The sequence below is a fragment of the Drosophila ficusphila genome, unplaced genomic scaffold, assembly GCF_018152265.1.
Source record: "Drosophila ficusphila isolate 14025-0441.05 unplaced genomic scaffold, ASM1815226v1 contig_106, whole genome shotgun sequence".
Taxonomy (NCBI): domain Eukaryota; kingdom Metazoa; phylum Arthropoda; class Insecta; order Diptera; family Drosophilidae; genus Drosophila; species Drosophila ficusphila.
Window position 1 is genome coordinate 9,038,065 of NW_025063993.1, and position 19,130 is coordinate 9,057,194.

The window sequence follows — 19,130 nt, forward strand, 5'->3', positions numbered from 1 at the left end:
CCAAACACCTCACAAGCAAATTATCTGCTTTTATCCGACAGATGGCAAGATAATCCGTTGACTCACCGCCGATGGCGGCCAGAATCTTACAGAAATCGGCAGACAGATCGGCGGGCCAAGAAGAACCTTCTTCATCATCGCCATTAGCCGCATGGAGATAATAATCGTGATTATCGTTCGGCAAAACAAAAAAAAGAACCCAAGAAACGGGTTCTCCTAATGGCCATTAAGCATCGTCCGCGTCTCGAATACGACCATAATAATCAGCATTTGCATTTGTGCAAATTGGCTAGAATGGCTAATACTTATAGTTATAAACATTTAAATCGACCGCCTCTCTTGGGGATTTGCCGAGCCAGAACTGGTTGCCCGACTTCGTGTCAGGGTGGCTTTGTCACCGAACTAGATCAGCATGAATGAAATCGATCTGATTGATCGCCTCGAACTATTCCATTAGCCGTATAAGCTTAATGCTGGTTTTATTGGGGCACTTACTTGGAATTCACGTTCAATTCAAGTTCACTGCCATTCTATTACAGCACGAATGCAGAGTATTCTTGGGCATGGTGATTGGGGAAGCGTTTCCGTCTCCATATACGTCTGTTTTATAGTTTTGCTTATCTGGATGGCTATACTAACGCTCTACTAATGAATTGTTTAATCTGACCTTAATTCTTGAGTTATGTTCAACCAGTTCCGAATGCAGGCCAAATTCTATGCTTATTAACATAAATTGAGTCATGTTTGGTCGAATGAAAAACTCTATAATCTATAATAAAACATTCTGTTTTACATTTGAAGGCAATATATTGAATATATAATTAACTACTTATGTCGTTAAAAAAATTAGTTTGGAATAAATATATTATTTGTATTTAAATAAATAATAAAGGCGGCTAATAAAACACAAAAAGATAATGAAACTATAATTTGTGCGACTTATTCCATTAAAATATACACTGTATATCGTCAAGTAGACATAGCTCATTCGTGAGTTTTATGTCTTATCGATTTGTATTGATTATAATAATATTCAAAGTCAAAGTTCAAAACGCCAGCTCACATGTCTTAGTCGGCGGCACGAGCCGGCCAAAAAGGTGCCAAAAGTGGCTAAATTGCTGAGGTTCACAGCCGCCGAAGTCGCGACGTCGCTGATGCTTTTTGCCCCTCGGGCGGCATCGATTTCATTGTTTGCTGTTGTTGCGAAACAAATTAAGGGGGGAGATAATAAAAAACTAATTATTAAGTTAAACAATGATCAGATGGAGCTCTTTGTGGCCATTCTCATTCTCGGGTATCGGTCGCTTTTCGATTCTCGTGACCATTTGGCTTTTATTTTATGTCGATTCTGACTAATTTCAATAATTAATTTATGCTTCCCATTAAATGCTAACGTTCTTCTGCGGCAGCTTTCACTGTGCGCGTGTCCCGGACCGCCGGTTTGTCTACGACTGGGAATCGATTGGAACCAGAATAATCTGCGGAGAATCTGCCCTGGCCGGGTAAACATTAAACAAGTCGAAACACTTGCCAAACAACATGTCGTCGTTCCAGAGAATTCTTCGTATTTGGACACAACTAACTGCTCCACTGTAGGTCAAGTGGCTGATCGACGATAATTGCTTAAATATTTATTTCAGTCCAATGCAGAGGCGGAAACGAGACCAAGCTTTAGTATTCATGGGCTATTTTAAGACAATTTATTGAGGCGGTTATAAATCTTTCGAGTACGCCAAACATTTTCAAGTGTTGCAATAAATATTTCTGAGCCTAGATCATCGCAACTTCCTTAACCAAAGGGTAACCCTACTTTTTCGATCATTTTACCGAGCAGTTTGATACCTTTTTTCGCCAAGAGAATGCCAAAGTTTTCAATTGGCTCTTCAGAATGATATATTTGCCGTGCTTCGGTTGCTGTTTGTTATAATTTTTTTGCGTAAAATATTGAATATTCATAATGCCTCTGCTCGGCGTCGTGGTGGTGAATGTGCGGAAGCTTCAGCAAATAAAAATTCCACAAAATATTTACGAAGCATTGTGTCTAGAATCGTGATAAAATGACGGGAAAGCTAGAACCCCTCGAGAGTCATCACTCAGCCAAGGTCAATTAAATATAACTTTACAGCTGAGAACCATCCGCATTATTTGGGGCTCTGGAAATCACTAAAGTCAAGCTAATCTTACTAAGAAAGATGTCAAAAAATGAAACGAACCGCTCGAAATGTTTTATTTTCTGTTTATTCACACGCGCATATTCAAATGCTAAACAAAACTGGCAGCCAGATAACGAGGCGTGTCTTACCAAAAGCAAATCTCTTGGTAACAAATGCGGCTGTGAAAAGGTATTCAAAATAACTTGGGTGGGCATCTTTTGTGGTCCTTATCAGGTGGCTTGAATCGCATGTAAACACACCACACGACCAGCAAACGCTTGCCCACGGAATTCGGATCTTTTTCTGTGTTTAACCCCGCGGATAACAGGTCGCATGCTTAATGCGAATAAACGCTTGGAGCAAAACAAAATGAGTGTCGAGCGGCACGTGAAATCGACTGGACTCTGGCTATCAGCAGGCATAGGGTCATAAATTAAAAGAATTTTCGATTACCGGCATTTAGCCGAGACTTCTACGGCGGCTCATGGCTTTTGATTCACTCGGTGCGATATCTGGTTCCTGTATGCAAATTGGGCAAAAGTAGTCGCCTTGGTTCCACCACAACACGATGATGGAAAGATCAAAAACTTATTTAGCAGAGGATATTAATTTTATATTGGCATTAACATAAACAAGAGTCCGTTAATATAAATGTTATCACTGCGGACGGCTGCACTATATCGAAATCGATTGTTGGCCGCATAAATCTGCCACACCCTTGTCATTGATTTATATATCTTTGGTGTTTTGACCGGAGCTAGAACGATGCTTTTCAGACGCAAATGACACATTTTGCAAGTCAAATCGCTGACTCAATAGACAATGGCCGCAAATGGCATAAGCGGCCAATAATGAATGTTTCGCGGGAGATCAAATTTATGAATGTGAAACCCAAGATGCCAGCGAACCAAAGCATTATTAATTACATTTTAAATTTTCTAATAACCGTAAAAACACACAAATTGTTTTTCGGTGTTTATTATTTTGGTAAGATTATGAAAACGTTGCATAGATTTTGTATGTTTCACCGTTGGCCGATGACAAATGTTCCATCAATCAATGCAAGTGAAAGGCAGCCAAAATGATGTCACATCGGTCAAATCTGTTAAGAACCATTTTAAAGTGGGCTTATGGTCATAGTTTTATTCATGGTAACATCTTTACAATAAATGTCGGTTTCTTAGTCGAAAATAGCCAAGCCATTTCCTGTGTTTGTGCCACTCAATCTTCTCGGGCCGGCCTTGATATCGAACAAATCATTTTTATTGGCACTGCATCTTTGGCTCAAGTGGCTTCATTCACTTGACGGTGGCAGGTGAATGTATTTCCCCACACACACGCATGAGAAACGGAAATGATGTATGCCCAAAAGCCGTTAAATTTGCTTATTGTTGCCACTAAGGTCAAGTGAAGATACAAACAATCAAGTCAGCACACAGTCCAGCGAATGGAGGAGAGGGCTACCAGGTTGGCTGGCAGATGGGCAAACCATCTACAAATTGACATGATAAAGTCAAATTTTGACTTTTAAAAGAAAAAAGGAGTCTTGACTGCTGCGGGAATATTATTTTTGATGACTAATTTTTTTTCCCGAATACGTTTTGCAACTATTTTTTGCATACTGGCTGATAGCCACTTTGGTTTAAAAATATTATTCTAACAAAAAATTATGCAAATTTATTTCTATGCGGGAGTCAAAACAAAAGACTTAGGCAACGAACTTTAATTGAGGCACGCGCTGCGTCGAGACATTCTGCGTAAAATAAGAGTATTTGCACTGAAAAAATGGTTCAGTTTCGATTTTGAAAGAAACTTTAGACTATCCTTTCTAGTAAATTAAAAACCAATAAAAAGAATTAGTCAACAAACTTAAACTGGTTTAAAGTCAAAAATCAATCAGAGTGACTTTTAGTCTATTAAAAGTAGAAGTTAAATTGAAACTTATAATTCTAAAAACTGGAACCTCTTCAGCGGCATAACCTGATTTTTAGGAATTATTTTTATTGGATGACTTTCGTTTTTTTGGCAGTGTAGTCGTTGGTTATTTTAGTGTCTTGTGTGTGGCTTGTGCGTCATGGCTCGTGACGACATCAAAGTGATTGTCCAAAGGGTTTAGAGCCCATCGACATCTGTAGCAGGCTCTTCTAGTCGCCGATTCTTCTCAATTCGCTTCGTTTCATTTAATTTAAATTTTGATTTGAATTGCCTGAACTGTTGTTATTGGTGCTGAACGATGCCGCTTCTGCTGTTAATATTTTGTTTTTGCCTTATTTATAACGCGCTGTGCGGTTTGTGTCTCATCGGGTTTTGGTTTTTGGCGGTCGCCGCTGCTCTGCCCAGACTCTCTTAGACCCACGTACCGAACTGAACCGAACCGAACGGACCGACCCGGCGATATAGTATAAATTTCATACCCACGGACCAGCTCATCATCATTTGTGCTTTGAACTTCTTAAGTGTAAATTGCTCGTTAGCTTCTGCTCGAGAAAATTTCGTGAAACCCAAAATCCGCAACAAACCAAAATGGTATGTGATCCTTTTTGTCAAGGATGAAGAATCCTAGTGATCAGCAGCTGCTTTAAGCAGGATGCAAACAGAAACTGAAAACCAAGTGAACGTGAACGAGAACTATTTAAATCAGAAACCAAAAATAACTCCAACCACAAGTGCTTTCCAACCCGAACTCAAGTGTTCTAAACGACTTCATCAACGCGCTGTCCCAGTTCGAGTGGCCCTCGGGAATTGATTCACTTCACACCCGTGCCGGAGTCACGCACATAATTATGTTCCAGAAAGCTATAAAAATAGCAATCCCACTTATTGGCATTTGCACTTGATACACTTGAAATTCTTTTGTTTTTATTCCACGTGAATCCCAATTTTACTAACAAGATACTACACTGAAAATGTAGAGGAGAAACGAGTCCTTTATATGCAGTCTTACTTAAAAGACTTTATGCACAACTTGTTTTCAATAATCGAACTTTCTTCTTAAAAAATTTAAATATTTTCTAATTGTTTAAAGGTTATAAAGTTGTGAATAATATAGTGAGCAGCGAATATAGTATATCTTTTCATTTAAAGTTATCTTTTAGAAACCTTACAAGTTCACGGATATATTTAGTACCATTTTTAAGAATTTTTAATCAAGATCCTTTACATTATCCTTCAGAAATTCTTCTTGCTGTTGGCCTTGGCCCTCGTGGGCATTGTTGCTGGAGCTCAGCTGCCCGACTCCGCCACCCAGGGACCCAATCCCCAGGACATCGCCACTCCCGAGCCTGAGTACATTGACATCGATGAGCCCGCCCCGGCCGCTCCTGCCGCTCGTCCCGTAGCCGCTGCTCCCCGTCCCGTCTTCGCTGCCCCCGCTCCCGTCGTGGCTCGTCCTGTGGCCCGTCCCGTGACCGTGGCCCAGTCCTTCGTGCAGCAGCCCGTGGTCCAGCAGCCGATCGTGCAAAGGGCCCAGTACCTGGCCCCGGTGGCCCAGCAGGTGGTGGTGCCGCAGCAGCATCTGGTGGGGCACACCTACAACAGCAGGGCCGGCTACCAGTACCGCCGACCAGTCTACGTAAGACGCTTCTACCGCCTGCGCCGCTACTAAGGGGATGCAGCTAGCTATTAACTATATTTAATACATGCTCGACCCTCCTAGTAATCCACGCCTCTTTTTTGTCGTTTCTCTTCCTTCTCCCCACCTCCTCACCTGCCCGAAATCAACTCTGTACGCACCAATCTTCGACACCACACAACCAAATCCAATCAAATCAAACCAAACTCTAAATCCGAATCAAGCATTAACACATTACTACGCACTGATCACCACTACCAAACTATCCAACTGTCCAAATATCGTATTTTAACTATCCTAATCCTAGAACGAAACCATCAAAGAAACGACCAACAAGAACAAGCCAAGATCAAAAGCATAAAGAGCGAAGTACAAAGAGACAAATGATGTTCTAAAGACAAAGATCGAAAAACGAAGTATTCAGTTATTGTTGAATTGCCCAGTAAAGTACGAATAAATAAACGTAAATTATTTGTAAAAATGATAAACAAATTTTCCCTCCATGTTACTTATTTCATTCATCTGCCAAGGCCAATAAACTGGTCAGCGGCAAGTGGAAGTGTGGAAGTGGGAAGAGTATCGGGTTTTAATTATATTATTCACAGCTCATCAAGCCACAATAAAGTGTGTCGAAATTGTACGCAGATTCGTTCTCGATTTGATGAGTACCCCCCCGTGGTCGTGGGCTTCTCATTAATCATGGAATGCCATGAGGAAAATGTATTTGCCATCTGATATGGACATTTGCATACGGAAGCTGCGTACCTGCGCACTGAGGCCAACTTATTATCCGCTGGCTGGGAAACAATTTGTGGGTTGCGTGGTGTCGGCACTCATTAAGCCACCGCCGAGATTAAGTGGTGCGGCTTCTTCGGCCAATTAGGGGGAATTATTTATGCAGGTTCTTGCATGACTTCTGACGGCTCATAAACTGAAACTAGTCACAGCGAGAACAAATAGAAATACATAAATCTGCGGGATTACTTTCAAAATACATTAAATTTAACCGGTTTAAGCTTCTGCCACTAAACCTGCTAAGTAGTCCCAAACACACAAGCAACAACCCGCTGGCCGCATAGAAAAATCAGAAGTGTAAACAATCCGTTTTAAGAGCCACAGTTCGTCCGGGTGGCCTGAGCTGTGAGACAATGTGCTATTGATTGATGGATTGATTGTCAATTTGATTGCCTTGCCTCGGCTTCTATTCAGGGGCATTAGCAGTCGCTTTTGTCAGTGAACTATGACAAACTGGGTCTCGATCCATCCACTCTACTCCGCCACGCTCCTTTGTCTGCCGGCGATGACAGGTGTGGAATCCATCTATGGAGGTGCTTCCGTCTTGTCTGGGATTTCCATTGACTCCCTGGGTCAAGTGGTAATTAACGATCGTTCTTGACCTTGCTGGTTGGCTGTTAGTTACATAGACTTACACACCTTTATCTTGTTAACCAATATTACACCTAGCGCGGTCCTTTCTCTATTAAGATACGGTTTATCCGGGATTTTATTTAAACAATCAATAAACGTATTTACACAACCAACACAGTTGTATTTATTTAATTGTTGCTTGGCTTTTACGCTTTACCTTTAAAAGTACTATTTCATTTTCGTCCTTATTGCAAATTTTTTTGAGTATTATATGTTAGTCGTATTGGTTTTTTAAAACTGTTATACTCGCACTTCTAATTTTTATAGTATAAATTGAGGATGTCTTACGAATAAAGTGTTTGTTTAATAATTCGCCAAAAGTTAGGCTTTAAAAAATATAAAACACTCCAAATTTTATTAATTCGTTTCCGCAAGCAAACATTTCAGAGAGTTCAACGTATTTATTTATTTATTAAACGAATAACAAAATGCACCCACTTTAATTAATGGTTTTGTGATTTGATAATCGTGTAGGTCAGTTTTAATAACCGTTTTAAATTACATTAAAGTAAAGTAAGTAAATCTTCTTTTGAACCTTGTTTAAGGTGTTATTATCAATTAATTGACTTAATGATCGAAATCTTTATTTCGGTATCAGTCGCCAACTGCATTAATATTACGCACTGTGGGCACATGCAAGCCCGAAAAGATAATATAGTTATGATACACCTTAGAGTCAACGTCTAGAACGATTCGATATAAGCCGATGTCCAATTAGCATTTTGTCTATAATGCATCAACAAAAATATCATGCCCGAAACGAGGAAACAAATACGTATAGTTGGTTTCGTTAGTGGCGTATAAGAAACAGGCTAGACCGCCTGGTCGAGTGGGGTCATCAGTTCTCGGTTTTGCTTTCTAAAATCAATGATGAGTCCGAAAATTTATGGGCCGTCTTTATTTAAACGGCGCTACTAAGAGCAACAACCGTAGATAAAGCTCTTAAGTAAATCATTGTTGGGCGTTCAGCCGAAAATAAACGTAATAATCTAATTAATTTGCATTTGCTGACAGAGAGAAGCGGTCGGGTGAGCGGGGAAACGGGTTCCCAGCCATTAGATCATGCATGCCCATTCCCATTTGCATAAGGCCAATTCATTTTGTCAACAAACATTCTGCGAGCATTCTTCTCCGTTGATGGCAGCCCCGAAACACGATAATACTCAACTTCCTGATCGCATTAATTTCACTTTCACAGCATCGTGGGCGGATCTCAAGAACTCCGGGGGATCGGAGGCGTATCTTCACACCTTTTAGACAATGCCAGCGATTGTCTCGGGCAATTAAGGTGATGCCATAAATTATGAGACTCTCGTTTATTGAAGCTTAGCCACAATTCTGGCCATAAAATTAGAGCTTATGGCCGTTATGGCCGCTAAGTTCAATTACTCAAAGCTGGGTTTGTTTGGGGTGTCAATAAATCAAGCCGGAATTGGCCATAGAGCATTACTCAGTCTAGTTCCCAAAATAACCACGACTGGATTGTCCATGAATGAAACTGTTCTGCCTGGTTGAGAGGTATTTTTACCCGACCAGAGGCAATTATGCTGTCTCTCTAGACACTTGAGACGAGTTCGTGGTCTTGGCCTCTCGAGTGTTAGGATTTCCCCTCTCGAGTTCAAGATCAGAACAGGATACAAAACTTGGGGTTGAGTTACGTTTTCGCAGTGCTAAGCTTTATTTCGTTTTTAGTGCAGGCTGAGCTCGGTAAACAATAAATAACTAGAGGTAAATACACGTGACATTCGAAGGCAACAAACAAGAAATGGCTTGGGATGAGTGCGGTTTAGAAGAGGAACGGCTCGGCCGGGGGATCGTAGTGGTAGCCATCGTCGCTCTTGGGCTCCACGATCTCCTGGGGCGGCAGGTAGGTGTTCAGCGGTTCCTCCAGCGGGGCAGCGTACGAGGGGATCGGGATCTTGAAGGTGGGCACGATGGCAGGTGCCACGTAGCGGGGCTCCTCGACCACGGGGGCGGGTGGCAAGTACTCCGGCTTGGGTGGGTTGACCTTCACGATTGGCGGAGGAGGAGGCAGGTAAGCTGGCTTCGGTGGGCTGGCCTTCACAACTGGTGGTGGCACATAGGCTGGCTTGGGTGGGCTGACCTTGACAACCGGCGGCGGAGGAGGCAGGTAGGCTGGCTTGGGTGGGTTAACCCTGACCACTGGTGGTGGAGGCGGCAGATAGGCTGGCTTGGGTGGGCTGACCTTTACAACTGGCGGCGGTGGAGGTGGAGGAGGCAGGTACACCGGCTTGGGAGTCCTGACAATCGGGATCGCGGGCTTCACGGTGGCAGGCGGCAGGTAAACCGGAGGTGGGGCAGTCACAGGTTCCGGGGGCAAGTAAGCTGGAGCCGGAGTGGGCAGGTCGAAGGGGATGCTCGGAGGGTCATAGTTGTAGCCAGGATGATCGTGGTGATCATGGTGATCATGACCGAACAAATGCGACACATCAGCGGCTACCAGAGCCAAGCTGCAAACAGCCAGGATGAGGACTTTCTGAAATTGATATAATAGATATATAATATGATATTCCAGTGGTTATTCCTGAATGGCGAGTTACAAACCATTTTTGCTGGGGGGAACGTTCTTGCTGCGACGACGGCCTCTAACAAAGTGATACAGATTCCGGCAAGTGCTTCTTTATTTATACAGTTAGAGAACCTGAACCTGAAACAGTGGCCGCTTCAAAGCGATCTCGTCACTTCATTACGCGAGAGACGATCTGGCTGCGATCGAACTATATGGCCGGGCTGTCGGATGTCAGCCAAGCGGCGTTTAGGGGTCTCGCCCCTTTGACAGCCGGTATTGGCAATTGGCATTCGATTTTTATTAAATCTCTTAATTCGAAGTCATCTCGTTGCGTTGGCTTTTGTTTTTTGGCCCGGACACCGAGCTCTTTATGGCTGAAAGCCATAAACGTGTTGGGTTTTACGAGCTTCGCTGCGTTTGCCAAGTATTTAAAATAGTTTTGGTTGGGCAACGGCCGGAATTTATAGTTGAGCGTACTTTTTTGGGAGCTAGTTTAATGTTCGATTTGATTTTAATCCTGTTTGAAAGCCTTTTTAAAGGAAATCTTAATTTACGGTTAATTAATTGCATAGCTACAAATATTTTAGAATAACTAGCAGAACTCATTTTTCCTGATTCCTTTTTTAAGAACCAAAAATTCCTAATGTGTCTTTATTCTAATTAATGCTTCTTATAAACGAGTAAATTTCATGACTTCACGCTTTTATTAGTTTACCATATTTATAGCGTCAATTTCATTTAACTGAAAAATACTTTAAATCTAGGAAAAAAACATTTTAAAAAGAGTATTAAAAATTCGTAAAGGACCTAATTATATAATTCTGCCTGAAAGATTTTCCCCGTCTGTGGGCAACCGTGAAAGAGGTCACCTGTCGCTCCATAGCTCCCGGCTGCAACTGACGATTAGCGATTTTGGCCCGGCTCGAATCTTTCTGTAACAGACACCGCATCCAGCAATCGATTCGATATTTTTAACCGAAAACCAACATCATTTTTCATCCGAAAAGACAGTAATTATAGACACTGCAGGTGATGATCAAGCTAAGCTAAAGCCAAAACCGAAGCTGCTTGGCTACTCCGGTTGATTGGCCGCAATTAGATTTGGGGGTCAGATTGAAATCCCTCGTTTGGATCCCTTGGGGCAGGGTGACAGCAATTTGGTTCGATATCTTTGACCTTGAAGTTGGTTGGTGAAAGAGTTCGGGTGTTGTAACATAAACTATTTCATTTGACTTTGGGCTTTAATATGCTTTTAATTTGTACAGCTTAAAATAAGGTGGAGAATGAGTATTTGTTTTTCGGTGGTTGGCTATCCTATTGCCTGAAGCGACGCAGTGGTGGCTTGTAGTGGTATCCCGTCTCGGCTTCCTGGATGGGACTTGGGGCGGGACCCAAAGGAAGGGCGTAGGAGGGGATGGGGATGTGGAAGTCCACCTCGGGCTGGGGAGGCAGGTACTGTTCCACGGGCTTTGCAGGGGGCAAGTACTTCACCTCAGGCTCGGCAGGAGGCAGGTAGAGTGCCTTGGGGGCAACTGGTGGTGGTGGTGGTGGAGGGGGAAGAGTGGGCGCCACCTTGGGTGGCAGGTACCTGGGTGTTGGGGCAGGGGGCAGGTACTTCTCCACAGGTTTCGCAGGAGGCAGGTACTTGGTCTCCGGCTTACTGGGAGGCAAGTAGGTGGGCTTGGGGGCCACAACTGGCGGCGGTGGTGGAGGAGGTAGGCTGGGAGCCACCTTGGGTGGCAGATACTTGGCCACCGGTTCGGGTGGCAGGTACTTCACCTCTGGCTTCGAGGGAGGCAGGTAGGTGGCCTTGGGCGGAGGAGGGGGTGGCGGCGGCAGGGAGACCTTGGGGGGCAGGTACTTCTGACGCGGCTTCTCTGGAGGGGCATAGTTGTATCCACTGGGGATATCGGACTTGGCCTCGTGGTGGTGGTGATGATGCGTATCCGGTTGATGGTGGAGATCGATGTGGAGATCGTGGTGATCGTGATGATCGTGATGATCATGGTGATCGTGGTGATCGTAATGATCATGGTGATCGTAATGATCATGGTGATCATGGGAGTGGACATCAAAGTGGTGGTCGTGGTGATGATGGTGATCATGTCCGTGATCGTGATGACCTCCTCCGTAAAGATGGGAGACATCTGCGCGAACGCAGGCGCCAAACCCCACCAGGGCCACAAGGATCACCAGGGGTTTCTGCAGAAAAGTCACTGAATAAGACACCAATTTATAAGATAATCCTGCTACTGTTTACCATTTCGTCCAAGAGATTATCCACTGATCGAGCTGATGTTGCTGCCGTTTGCCGACAACAGGTAGTAATGTCAATAACGACGCTGGCCAACTCTTTTATACACGAAACATCACCAGCTGACGCTTTGGTTTTCTTCACACTTTTCTCGGTTTTCTTGAACTTGAGGCCGGCCAATTATCGGCGTGTGGTGGTATATCTCTGTCGCTACCCCAAAACAATTAATGCGACTTCGGCCAAATTAGCTCTCAGCAACAAAAGCGGCTCATGAATATGCAGCGGATGCGACGAAATCCCCAAGACAATTGGCGGTGATTGACTTGGCCATCTGCACCACTTTGCCTTATCCCATTTATTGGGGAGATACGGATGCTAATGGGGTTAACAAAACAGCGTTTATTGAGATGGTTTTAACCTTATGTAAAGCTAGGCTTAGTGCAACGATTCAAAACAAAACTAATCCGGGGAAATCTTCCATTTTCAGTGCAGTTTTTCGGTGGTTTCCGTTTTCCTTTTTTTTTTTGGCTTAGAAGAGGAATTCCTGAGCGGGTGCATCGTAGTGGTAGCCGGGCTCCTCTTTTGGTGGTGGAGGAGGCGGAAGGTAAGTGGGCACCGGCGTGGGCGGTGGGGTGGTTGTAGTGGTGGTGGTTGTTGTGGTAGTGGGAGGTGGGGGAGGCAGGTAAGTGGGAGCGGGAGTGGGAGGGGGAGTGGTTGTGGTGGTAGTTGTGGTGGTTGGTGGTGGAGGAGGCAGATAAGTGGGAGCAGGAGTAGGAGCAGGTGTGGTTGTGGTGGTTGTAGTAGTAGTGGTTGGTGGTGGAGGTGGCAGGTAAGTGGGCACCGGCTTGGGTGGCAAATAAGTGGGTGGTGGCGGTGGTGGTGGCTCCGTCGTACTGGCAATCACAAATGGCACTTCCGGCTTGGGATAATCGTACCCATAGCCATGATCGTGGTGCTCCTCCAAAACCTCCAATGGCAAATGCGAAACATCTCCGGCTGCGAAAGCCAACAGGCAGGTGGCCAAAATAAACAGCTTCTGAAATGGTTTAAGCATCATGAAATCCTGCTTTTAACCCACATCCGACCACACTCACCATGTCCGTTATGATATGTCTGACACCTTGAGCTCTTAAACCACAAATGATTGACCGTTTGCATCGACAGCGGTTTATTTATAGTCAAAATTCTAAAACAGATCGACACTGTCCATGGCAGTAGAGGCCAATTATTATCATTTAAATCGATATAACTCCGCTAGCCCCACGGCGTTCTTTGTATCGGTAAGTGTATCTGTATCTGTATCTGTAAACGTCTGTATCTGTAGCGCTATGTTTATATGAATGATTAGCGCCACAATAGTGAGCCAAAGTTGACATAGGAGCACCGTCAACACCGCCGTCATTGTTTCGGCATCGGCGCTCTGCAACCATTATTATGCCTTTATGGGCCCTACTGACTCGCTTTTCATCGACGTCGTCACTTCGCTCTTCGGTTAACGCTGCGGTCATTGTTATGGTGTTAAAGTAAGCCTCCACTTCCGAGGGAACTTGGGGAACAATGCCCAACACACAGAGAAATAGCAAAATCTTTCAGGTTTAAATTCGTATATTAAAACTGCTCATCAAATTTAAGCCTTTAATTTAAAGTATTATTTGTTTTAAAGATTAATTTGAAACATTTATGCCACCGCAAAAAGTTGAGATATTTATTGAGATTAATCTAAGCACATTAATTATTTAAATCAAAACTGCCTAACGAATTAAATTAGTGCCCCAGAAATGCTCATAAATTTATGCATAATAATTAAATTATTGATTTAATTATAGGGCAATTCAAATCACCTTTTCTGCCTCTTAAAGCTTCTTATTTTTTGTGTGAATTGATTAATTCGAGGAACATTAGTTATTCTATTTAATTAGTTTGTTTTCTTGTTTATCTAAACTTATGGATATTCAATAAAATATTTGACATTTTTCTCTGTGCATCCGAAGAGTTAGTTCCGTCGCTAGGAGCGTTGTAAGCGTGCTCTGCTGACTGTCATAAATCATTTAGACTTCATTTATAATAATTATGGCGCGCGCTGCCTTTTGCCGCTCAAGAAGTTTCAGTTTGAGTGGTCAGCGTTTCATGGACAGATGGACAATGAAGCCGTCCGCTGGACATGATCTTGCGGAAGCAATTCAGTTACAGATCAGGCGAGTTATGTTGCAGAGGCGGAGAAGATGGTAAGGAGCTTACAGCAAGGTGAGAACACGGAAAAATCAAGATCACTTTTCGGTATCAATGTCGCCATTACATATTTTAAAAATATTTACAAGTTCAAAAATATGTGCTCTATTTAGATCGGTGTTTACCAAAATATATAACTATTTTGAATAATGTCATAAGCTTTTGAAATACGACCCATCGGTTTAGCTAACAGCAGCGTTAAATCAACTAATTAGTTGGATTAGCGTATTCAGCCGCGATTGAATAAACAAACAGACGATACTGGTCTGGGTTCAACTATCACTTTTTGTTTCATCGAGATGCCCAAAACTATGGGTTGTTGAACCGCCCGCTGGAGATCGAGCTGATCGATTGTCAAGTGCCGGAATCGGATGGCGTGTGCTGAGCCATCCTCGTTTCTGCTCGCCTTTTGCCAAAACGCTCGTTTCTTATATGCGGATTATGCATTTAATTGCCGTTCTTTATGGGCATTAGTCTCAGCGATGGCTAGGCCTCAGACTTTATGGTCTATCGCAAATCTGTGCAAATTTTGTGAGTCCTCAACCGGTTTAGTTAAGAAATATTTGGACATTTTATGCTTCGCTTTTTATGAAGCCACAAGCTGTGAATCTCGTTCTGAGCCAAGTCCAAGGCAAAAAGTGTTTGGACTAAGCCCTGTCCAAGGGCCTGAGTTGTGAAAGGAACACAGTTAGATCTTAGTTTTGATTTTATTTTTTTATTATCATTACGAAACTTTGGTACAAAATCAAGTTAGTAGGGCGGGTATTTAGCTCTTGAAGCGCCGACTGGGCACCTGGTACTTGTAGCCGTGGATTTTCTTCGAGGGAGCACTGTTGGATTCGGCGGTTATCACTGGTTCCTCGGGCTCTTCGGCCAGCCCCAATTCCGCATCGGAAGGAGCCACCGGGATGGCGTCCTGGGGGAACTCCTCGCCGGTGGGAAACTCGTTGCTGACCTCCAGTTCCAGTTCCGTGACCTTGGGCACGTCGTACACAAATCCATTTCCAGATCTCACCAACTGAGAGACATCTGCTCGGGTCGCAAGACAAATTGCCAGAAGAAACAGACTGAATACCAAAAGACGCTAAAAAAAAACATTAAGGAAATATAAGAGAGGGTAAAGTAAAAGTAATTAATGTTGATTAAAAAATTCGAGAATTTATTTTAAAAGGCTGAGAATAAACTATGCTCAACACATACATTTATTTAAATATTCTATTTATAATAAACTAGATTTTTAATTGCCAAAAAGTAGCAATAAAATTCAAAGTTCTCACAAAATAATATGCATATATTGAGATTCTGCATTCAATAGATTTCCAAATATAAGAACCTGATTTGATCGAATTGATAATAAAACAGTTTTTTATGAGCCAAATGATTAATGCTTTTAGCAATGAAATCTGCACGTTTCTATGCAACTATGTTAAGCTTGTGGGTAATCTATTTATTAATTCCTTGAAATGACAAGTGGTGGCATCCACAATTTGCAGCAATTTGTAATTGAAAAACAGCAAATTACTATCCACTTTAGTGCCACGGGTAAGCTACTAAAAGCAGTCGCTTACCATGATGATAGAGAATCCAATGTCGGGGATTTCTTGTAAAGGGAACCTCTTAGAATGCCGTAATAGTTGTCGCTGCCAGCGGAACGTTGCTCAAGCGAATGCAGGCGCCGGCGATCGGGCCCAAACTATTTATACTTCTATATGTTCGCCACATTTGCCTCATTTTATTAATTGCGGCAAGCCGATCGTGATGACTGTGCTGAAGCCAAAACATAAACCGAAGCGGTGAGCGGCCCTAGATAAACAAACAAGCGAATCGATGTCTTGGGCCAAATGGTGGTGGAGCTACAGCTACTGCTACTACTGCTGCTCCACTCAAAACGCTACAACATCTCCATCTCCATCGCCATCTCAATCCCCAGCCACATCGGCATCCATAGCCACATATCCATTGCCAAGGCTAAGACTCGTTTTGTGGGGTCAAGTGTCAGTGCGTTGCTTTTGTCTCTCGGGCGCATTTGTTTGGCGATTTGTATTCGAATTAATGATTCTTTACGGATCTGTGTTTGCCCCCAGCCACGTGATCTGAGTGGCTCGTAAAGCCATTCAATTATGCAGCCCTGCCCGATCCGATACCTGGGCATATAAAGAGCTATAAACAGCATAAAAGCGACGTTTCAACACGTTTCCGTTTCACTGCCTTTTTACGGCCGCAGATTCGCCGACGATCGCACATATTATCCATGCCAACTTGACATTTTGATTATAGTATGAATCGCATTTCGGTGGACACCGAAAGATTGATTGCATTAGCCGCTTGGCCATTGATTGGGCTTAGTTTATGTGGCGGAAATCCCACCTGCTGTGAAGTGCCAACGGGATCTGAATGGAGACACGCCCTCTAATTGATTACCCAAAGAAAGACAAACAAAAGTAAAGTAAAGAGTTGATAACTGGATTAGGTATTTGCCAGGGAATATTACTCACCGACTTAATTGTGAGAATGTGGTAGTATTTAAAAGCTACAGCTATAGAACAATGGGTATACCAACCTATTGTTTTATTCAGTTTACATAGTCAATTAAAATGTTAAAAGACATCGAATTACTTAGGGTTAATGAACTCATTTCAAGGATCTGGCTTCAGTGTTAAAATATTTTACCTATTTTTATTCAGTTAACATATTCCCAAAATTTTAATAAAATAATAACAGTCTGCTAATGGCTCGTATTAAGTTTGCTGTAAATTTTCAGTGCATAATTTTAAGCTGTTTTATTACTCCCAAAAGATACCAATTATTTGACCTTAGAAATCGACGGAGTGGCAACCTTGCGCACCGTTTCTTTACCGACTGAGTGGCAGCCCAAGGCGCCAAATCCCCCCCTTACCAGTTTGGAAATTTAAATCCAACGTCGCGAGGGGGGAAGCTGATACTGAAGGTTGTGGACCACGTGACCCTAAGGAAGGTGGAACTAAAGACGAGGTGAGTGCTGATGATCAGATCTTTCCCCCAGTTGCTGGAGAAACCGGAGCCCTTGTCCCTGCTCTTCGTTGAGTTCCACCTGAGCAGAGTCGAGGCAGCGCCGCAGAAGTTGAAGGAGCTGATGGCACCAAATGGAAGCTGAGCGGACTTGACTTCTGGATCGTCTTTGCTGATGTGGGATGTAAGTTTTCGAAGGCGCGCTTTTTGAAAGGGCACCTACCTAAAGACCTAGACTTTCGGTTTTGACAAGGCATTTTGAAGTTTTTCAAATCCAGAGTTATAAAAAAGAGAATTTTAAATCGAAGGATTTTTATTTTCACGTTAACTCGAAGTGGAGTCGGCTTTCTCGCGAAAGGCCAAACCACTCATTCACAACTCGTTCAGAAATATGGCTAATACTTAATCTGCGTATTTACAATGAGCTTCGTCAGCCTAGAAGTTGAACGCCGGATGGGGGTCGTTGGGGTAGCTGTATCCCTTCTGGGCGGGGGGCAGGTACTCCACTGGGGGGGCGACGTACACCTTCTTGGTTGGTGGTGGTGGGGGAGGGACGTAGACGACCTTCTTGGTTGGTGGTGGTGGGGGAGGGACGTAGACAACCTTCTTGGTTGGTGGTGGTGGAGGAGGCACGTAGACGACCTTCTTGGTTGGTGGTGGTGGGGGTGGGACGTAGACGACCTTCTTGGTTGGTGGTGGTGGGGGTGGGACGTACACAACCTTCTTGGTGGGTGGGGGAGGCAGGTACTCAACCTTTGGTGGAGGAGCGGACACCTCGAACTTCACGGAGGGCTGGCCGTAGTGGTAGCCGTCGTCCTTCAGGATCCCAGTCGGGGGTGGGGTGTAGACGACCTTCTTCGGTGGTGGTGGTGGTGGGGGAGGGGGTGTACACGACCTTCTTGGTCGGTGGTGGTGGAGGAGGCACGTAGACGACCTTCTTGGTTGGTGGTGGTGGGGGTGGGGTGTAGACCACAACCTTCTGGGTCTCTGCGGGGGCAGGTACTCAGGCGTGGGTGGGGTGTACTTCTTCGGTGGTGGTGGTGGGGGTGGGGTGTACACGACCTTCTTGGTCGGTGGTGGTGGAGGAGGCACGTAGACGACCTTCTTGGTTGGTGGTGGTGGGGGTGGGGTGTACACGACCTTCTTGGTTGGCGGAGGAGGCAGGTACTCAACCTTCGGTGCTGGGGGCTTCACGTACACTGGCGGGGGAGCGGACACCTCGAACTTCACGGAGGGCTGGCCGTAGTGGTAGCCATCGTCCTTCAGGACGCCGGCGGGCGTTGGGTGGTAGACCACCGGGGGGGCAGTGTACACGGGACGGGGAGGCGTGGGCCTGGGCTTGGGTGGCTCGTATACCACGGTTGGGGGAGCGGACTCGTGGGGCACGTAGGGCACGTCGATCACGACGGGGGAGCGGGGCGGGGCGTAGTGGTAGCCATCCTCCTGCAGGTTGTTGCTGCCCGAGAACAGATGCGAGACATCTGCGCTGGCGGCGGCCACCAGGGCGAAAGCGATCAGGAATTTCTGCGGAGAGAGGACGGGGGATCAGCCTTCTGTGTATATCGGTCTATATATATATTCCACGGTCTGACGGCTCGGTATTCGTATCCACCACCGAGTGCAGCGCTCGATCCTTGATCCTCGAAATGCGATCTTACCATTTTGCTCAGAACCAATTCAACACCACGAAGGCAGAGTTGCGACTGTGCCTTCTCGGGCGGAGTCTACATTATTTATAGTTCAGCGCCTCAGGATGGCCAAAAGATGTTTCACGGCAGAAGCTTCTCGTCGGAGCCCCGAAAACTAAACAGAACCTGCTTGGGTTGGTTAACCGGCTGCTGCTCGACGTCTCTGCCTCAACCGCAGAGCAGCTCCCTCAGAACGACACCCATAAACTTACGATCCATCTCGTTCGCCGTCATATTCCCGGCGAAATGTATATTTTTGGCGACAAAATCAGATTTTGGCCGGGGCAAC

General features: G+C 44.5%; 6 protein-coding genes across 6 annotated transcripts; 1 reads left to right on the top strand and 5 right to left on the bottom strand.

Annotated features, from left to right (window-relative positions):
* The first annotated feature begins 4,596 nt into the window (after positions 1 to 4,596).
* LOC108096210 (induced stolen tip protein TUB8) lies at positions 4,597 to 6,216 on the top strand. The gene is made up of 3 exons (XM_017197598.1): positions 4,597 to 4,679; positions 5,326 to 5,724; positions 6,032 to 6,216. Exons 1-3 carry the CDS (start codon positions 4,677 to 4,679, stop codon positions 6,083 to 6,085), a joined length of 456 nt encoding a protein of 151 aa, XP_017053087.1. The 5' UTR covers positions 4,597 to 4,676; the 3' UTR covers positions 6,086 to 6,216.
* A 2,590-nt stretch (positions 6,217 to 8,806) lies between these two features.
* On the bottom strand, positions 8,807 to 9,774 carry LOC108096213 (pollen-specific leucine-rich repeat extensin-like protein 3). Its single transcript, XM_017197601.2, has 2 exons — positions 9,718 to 9,774; positions 8,807 to 9,649 (listed from the first exon to the last, which is right to left on the bottom strand). The coding sequence occupies exons 1-2, from the start codon at positions 9,718 to 9,720 to the stop codon at positions 8,939 to 8,941; spliced, it is 714 nt and encodes a 237-aa protein (XP_017053090.1). The 5' UTR covers positions 9,721 to 9,774; the 3' UTR covers positions 8,807 to 8,938.
* Positions 9,775 to 10,914: 1,140 nt separating this feature from the next.
* On the bottom strand, positions 10,915 to 12,020 carry LOC108096176 (extensin). The gene is made up of 2 exons (XM_017197560.1): positions 11,943 to 12,020; positions 10,915 to 11,884 (listed from the first exon to the last, which is right to left on the bottom strand). Exons 1-2 carry the CDS (start codon positions 11,943 to 11,945, stop codon positions 10,997 to 10,999), a joined length of 891 nt encoding a protein of 296 aa, XP_017053049.1. The 5' UTR covers positions 11,946 to 12,020; the 3' UTR covers positions 10,915 to 10,996.
* Positions 12,021 to 12,315: 295 nt separating this feature from the next.
* On the bottom strand, positions 12,316 to 13,122 carry LOC108096178 (leucine-rich repeat extensin-like protein 3). Its single transcript, XM_017197561.2, has 2 exons — positions 13,031 to 13,122; positions 12,316 to 12,972 (listed from the first exon to the last, which is right to left on the bottom strand). Exons 1-2 carry the CDS (start codon positions 13,031 to 13,033, stop codon positions 12,466 to 12,468), a joined length of 510 nt encoding a protein of 169 aa, XP_017053050.1. The 5' UTR covers positions 13,034 to 13,122; the 3' UTR covers positions 12,316 to 12,465.
* A 1,808-nt stretch (positions 13,123 to 14,930) lies between these two features.
* Positions 14,931 to 15,819, bottom strand: LOC108096179. Its single transcript, XM_017197562.1, has 2 exons — positions 15,734 to 15,819; positions 14,931 to 15,249 (listed from the first exon to the last, which is right to left on the bottom strand). Exons 1-2 carry the CDS (start codon positions 15,734 to 15,736, stop codon positions 14,932 to 14,934), a joined length of 321 nt encoding a protein of 106 aa, XP_017053051.1. The 5' UTR covers positions 15,737 to 15,819; the 3' UTR covers position 14,931.
* Positions 15,820 to 17,448: 1,629 nt separating this feature from the next.
* On the bottom strand, positions 17,449 to 18,845 carry LOC108096155 (extensin-3). The gene is given in 4 exon segments (XM_017197536.2): positions 17,449 to 18,035; positions 18,037 to 18,141; positions 18,144 to 18,677; positions 18,812 to 18,845. Coding segments are annotated over 4 exon segments (1,089 nt in total). The 5' UTR covers positions 18,815 to 18,845; the 3' UTR covers positions 17,449 to 17,588.
* Between the last annotated feature and the right edge of the window lie 285 nt (positions 18,846 to 19,130).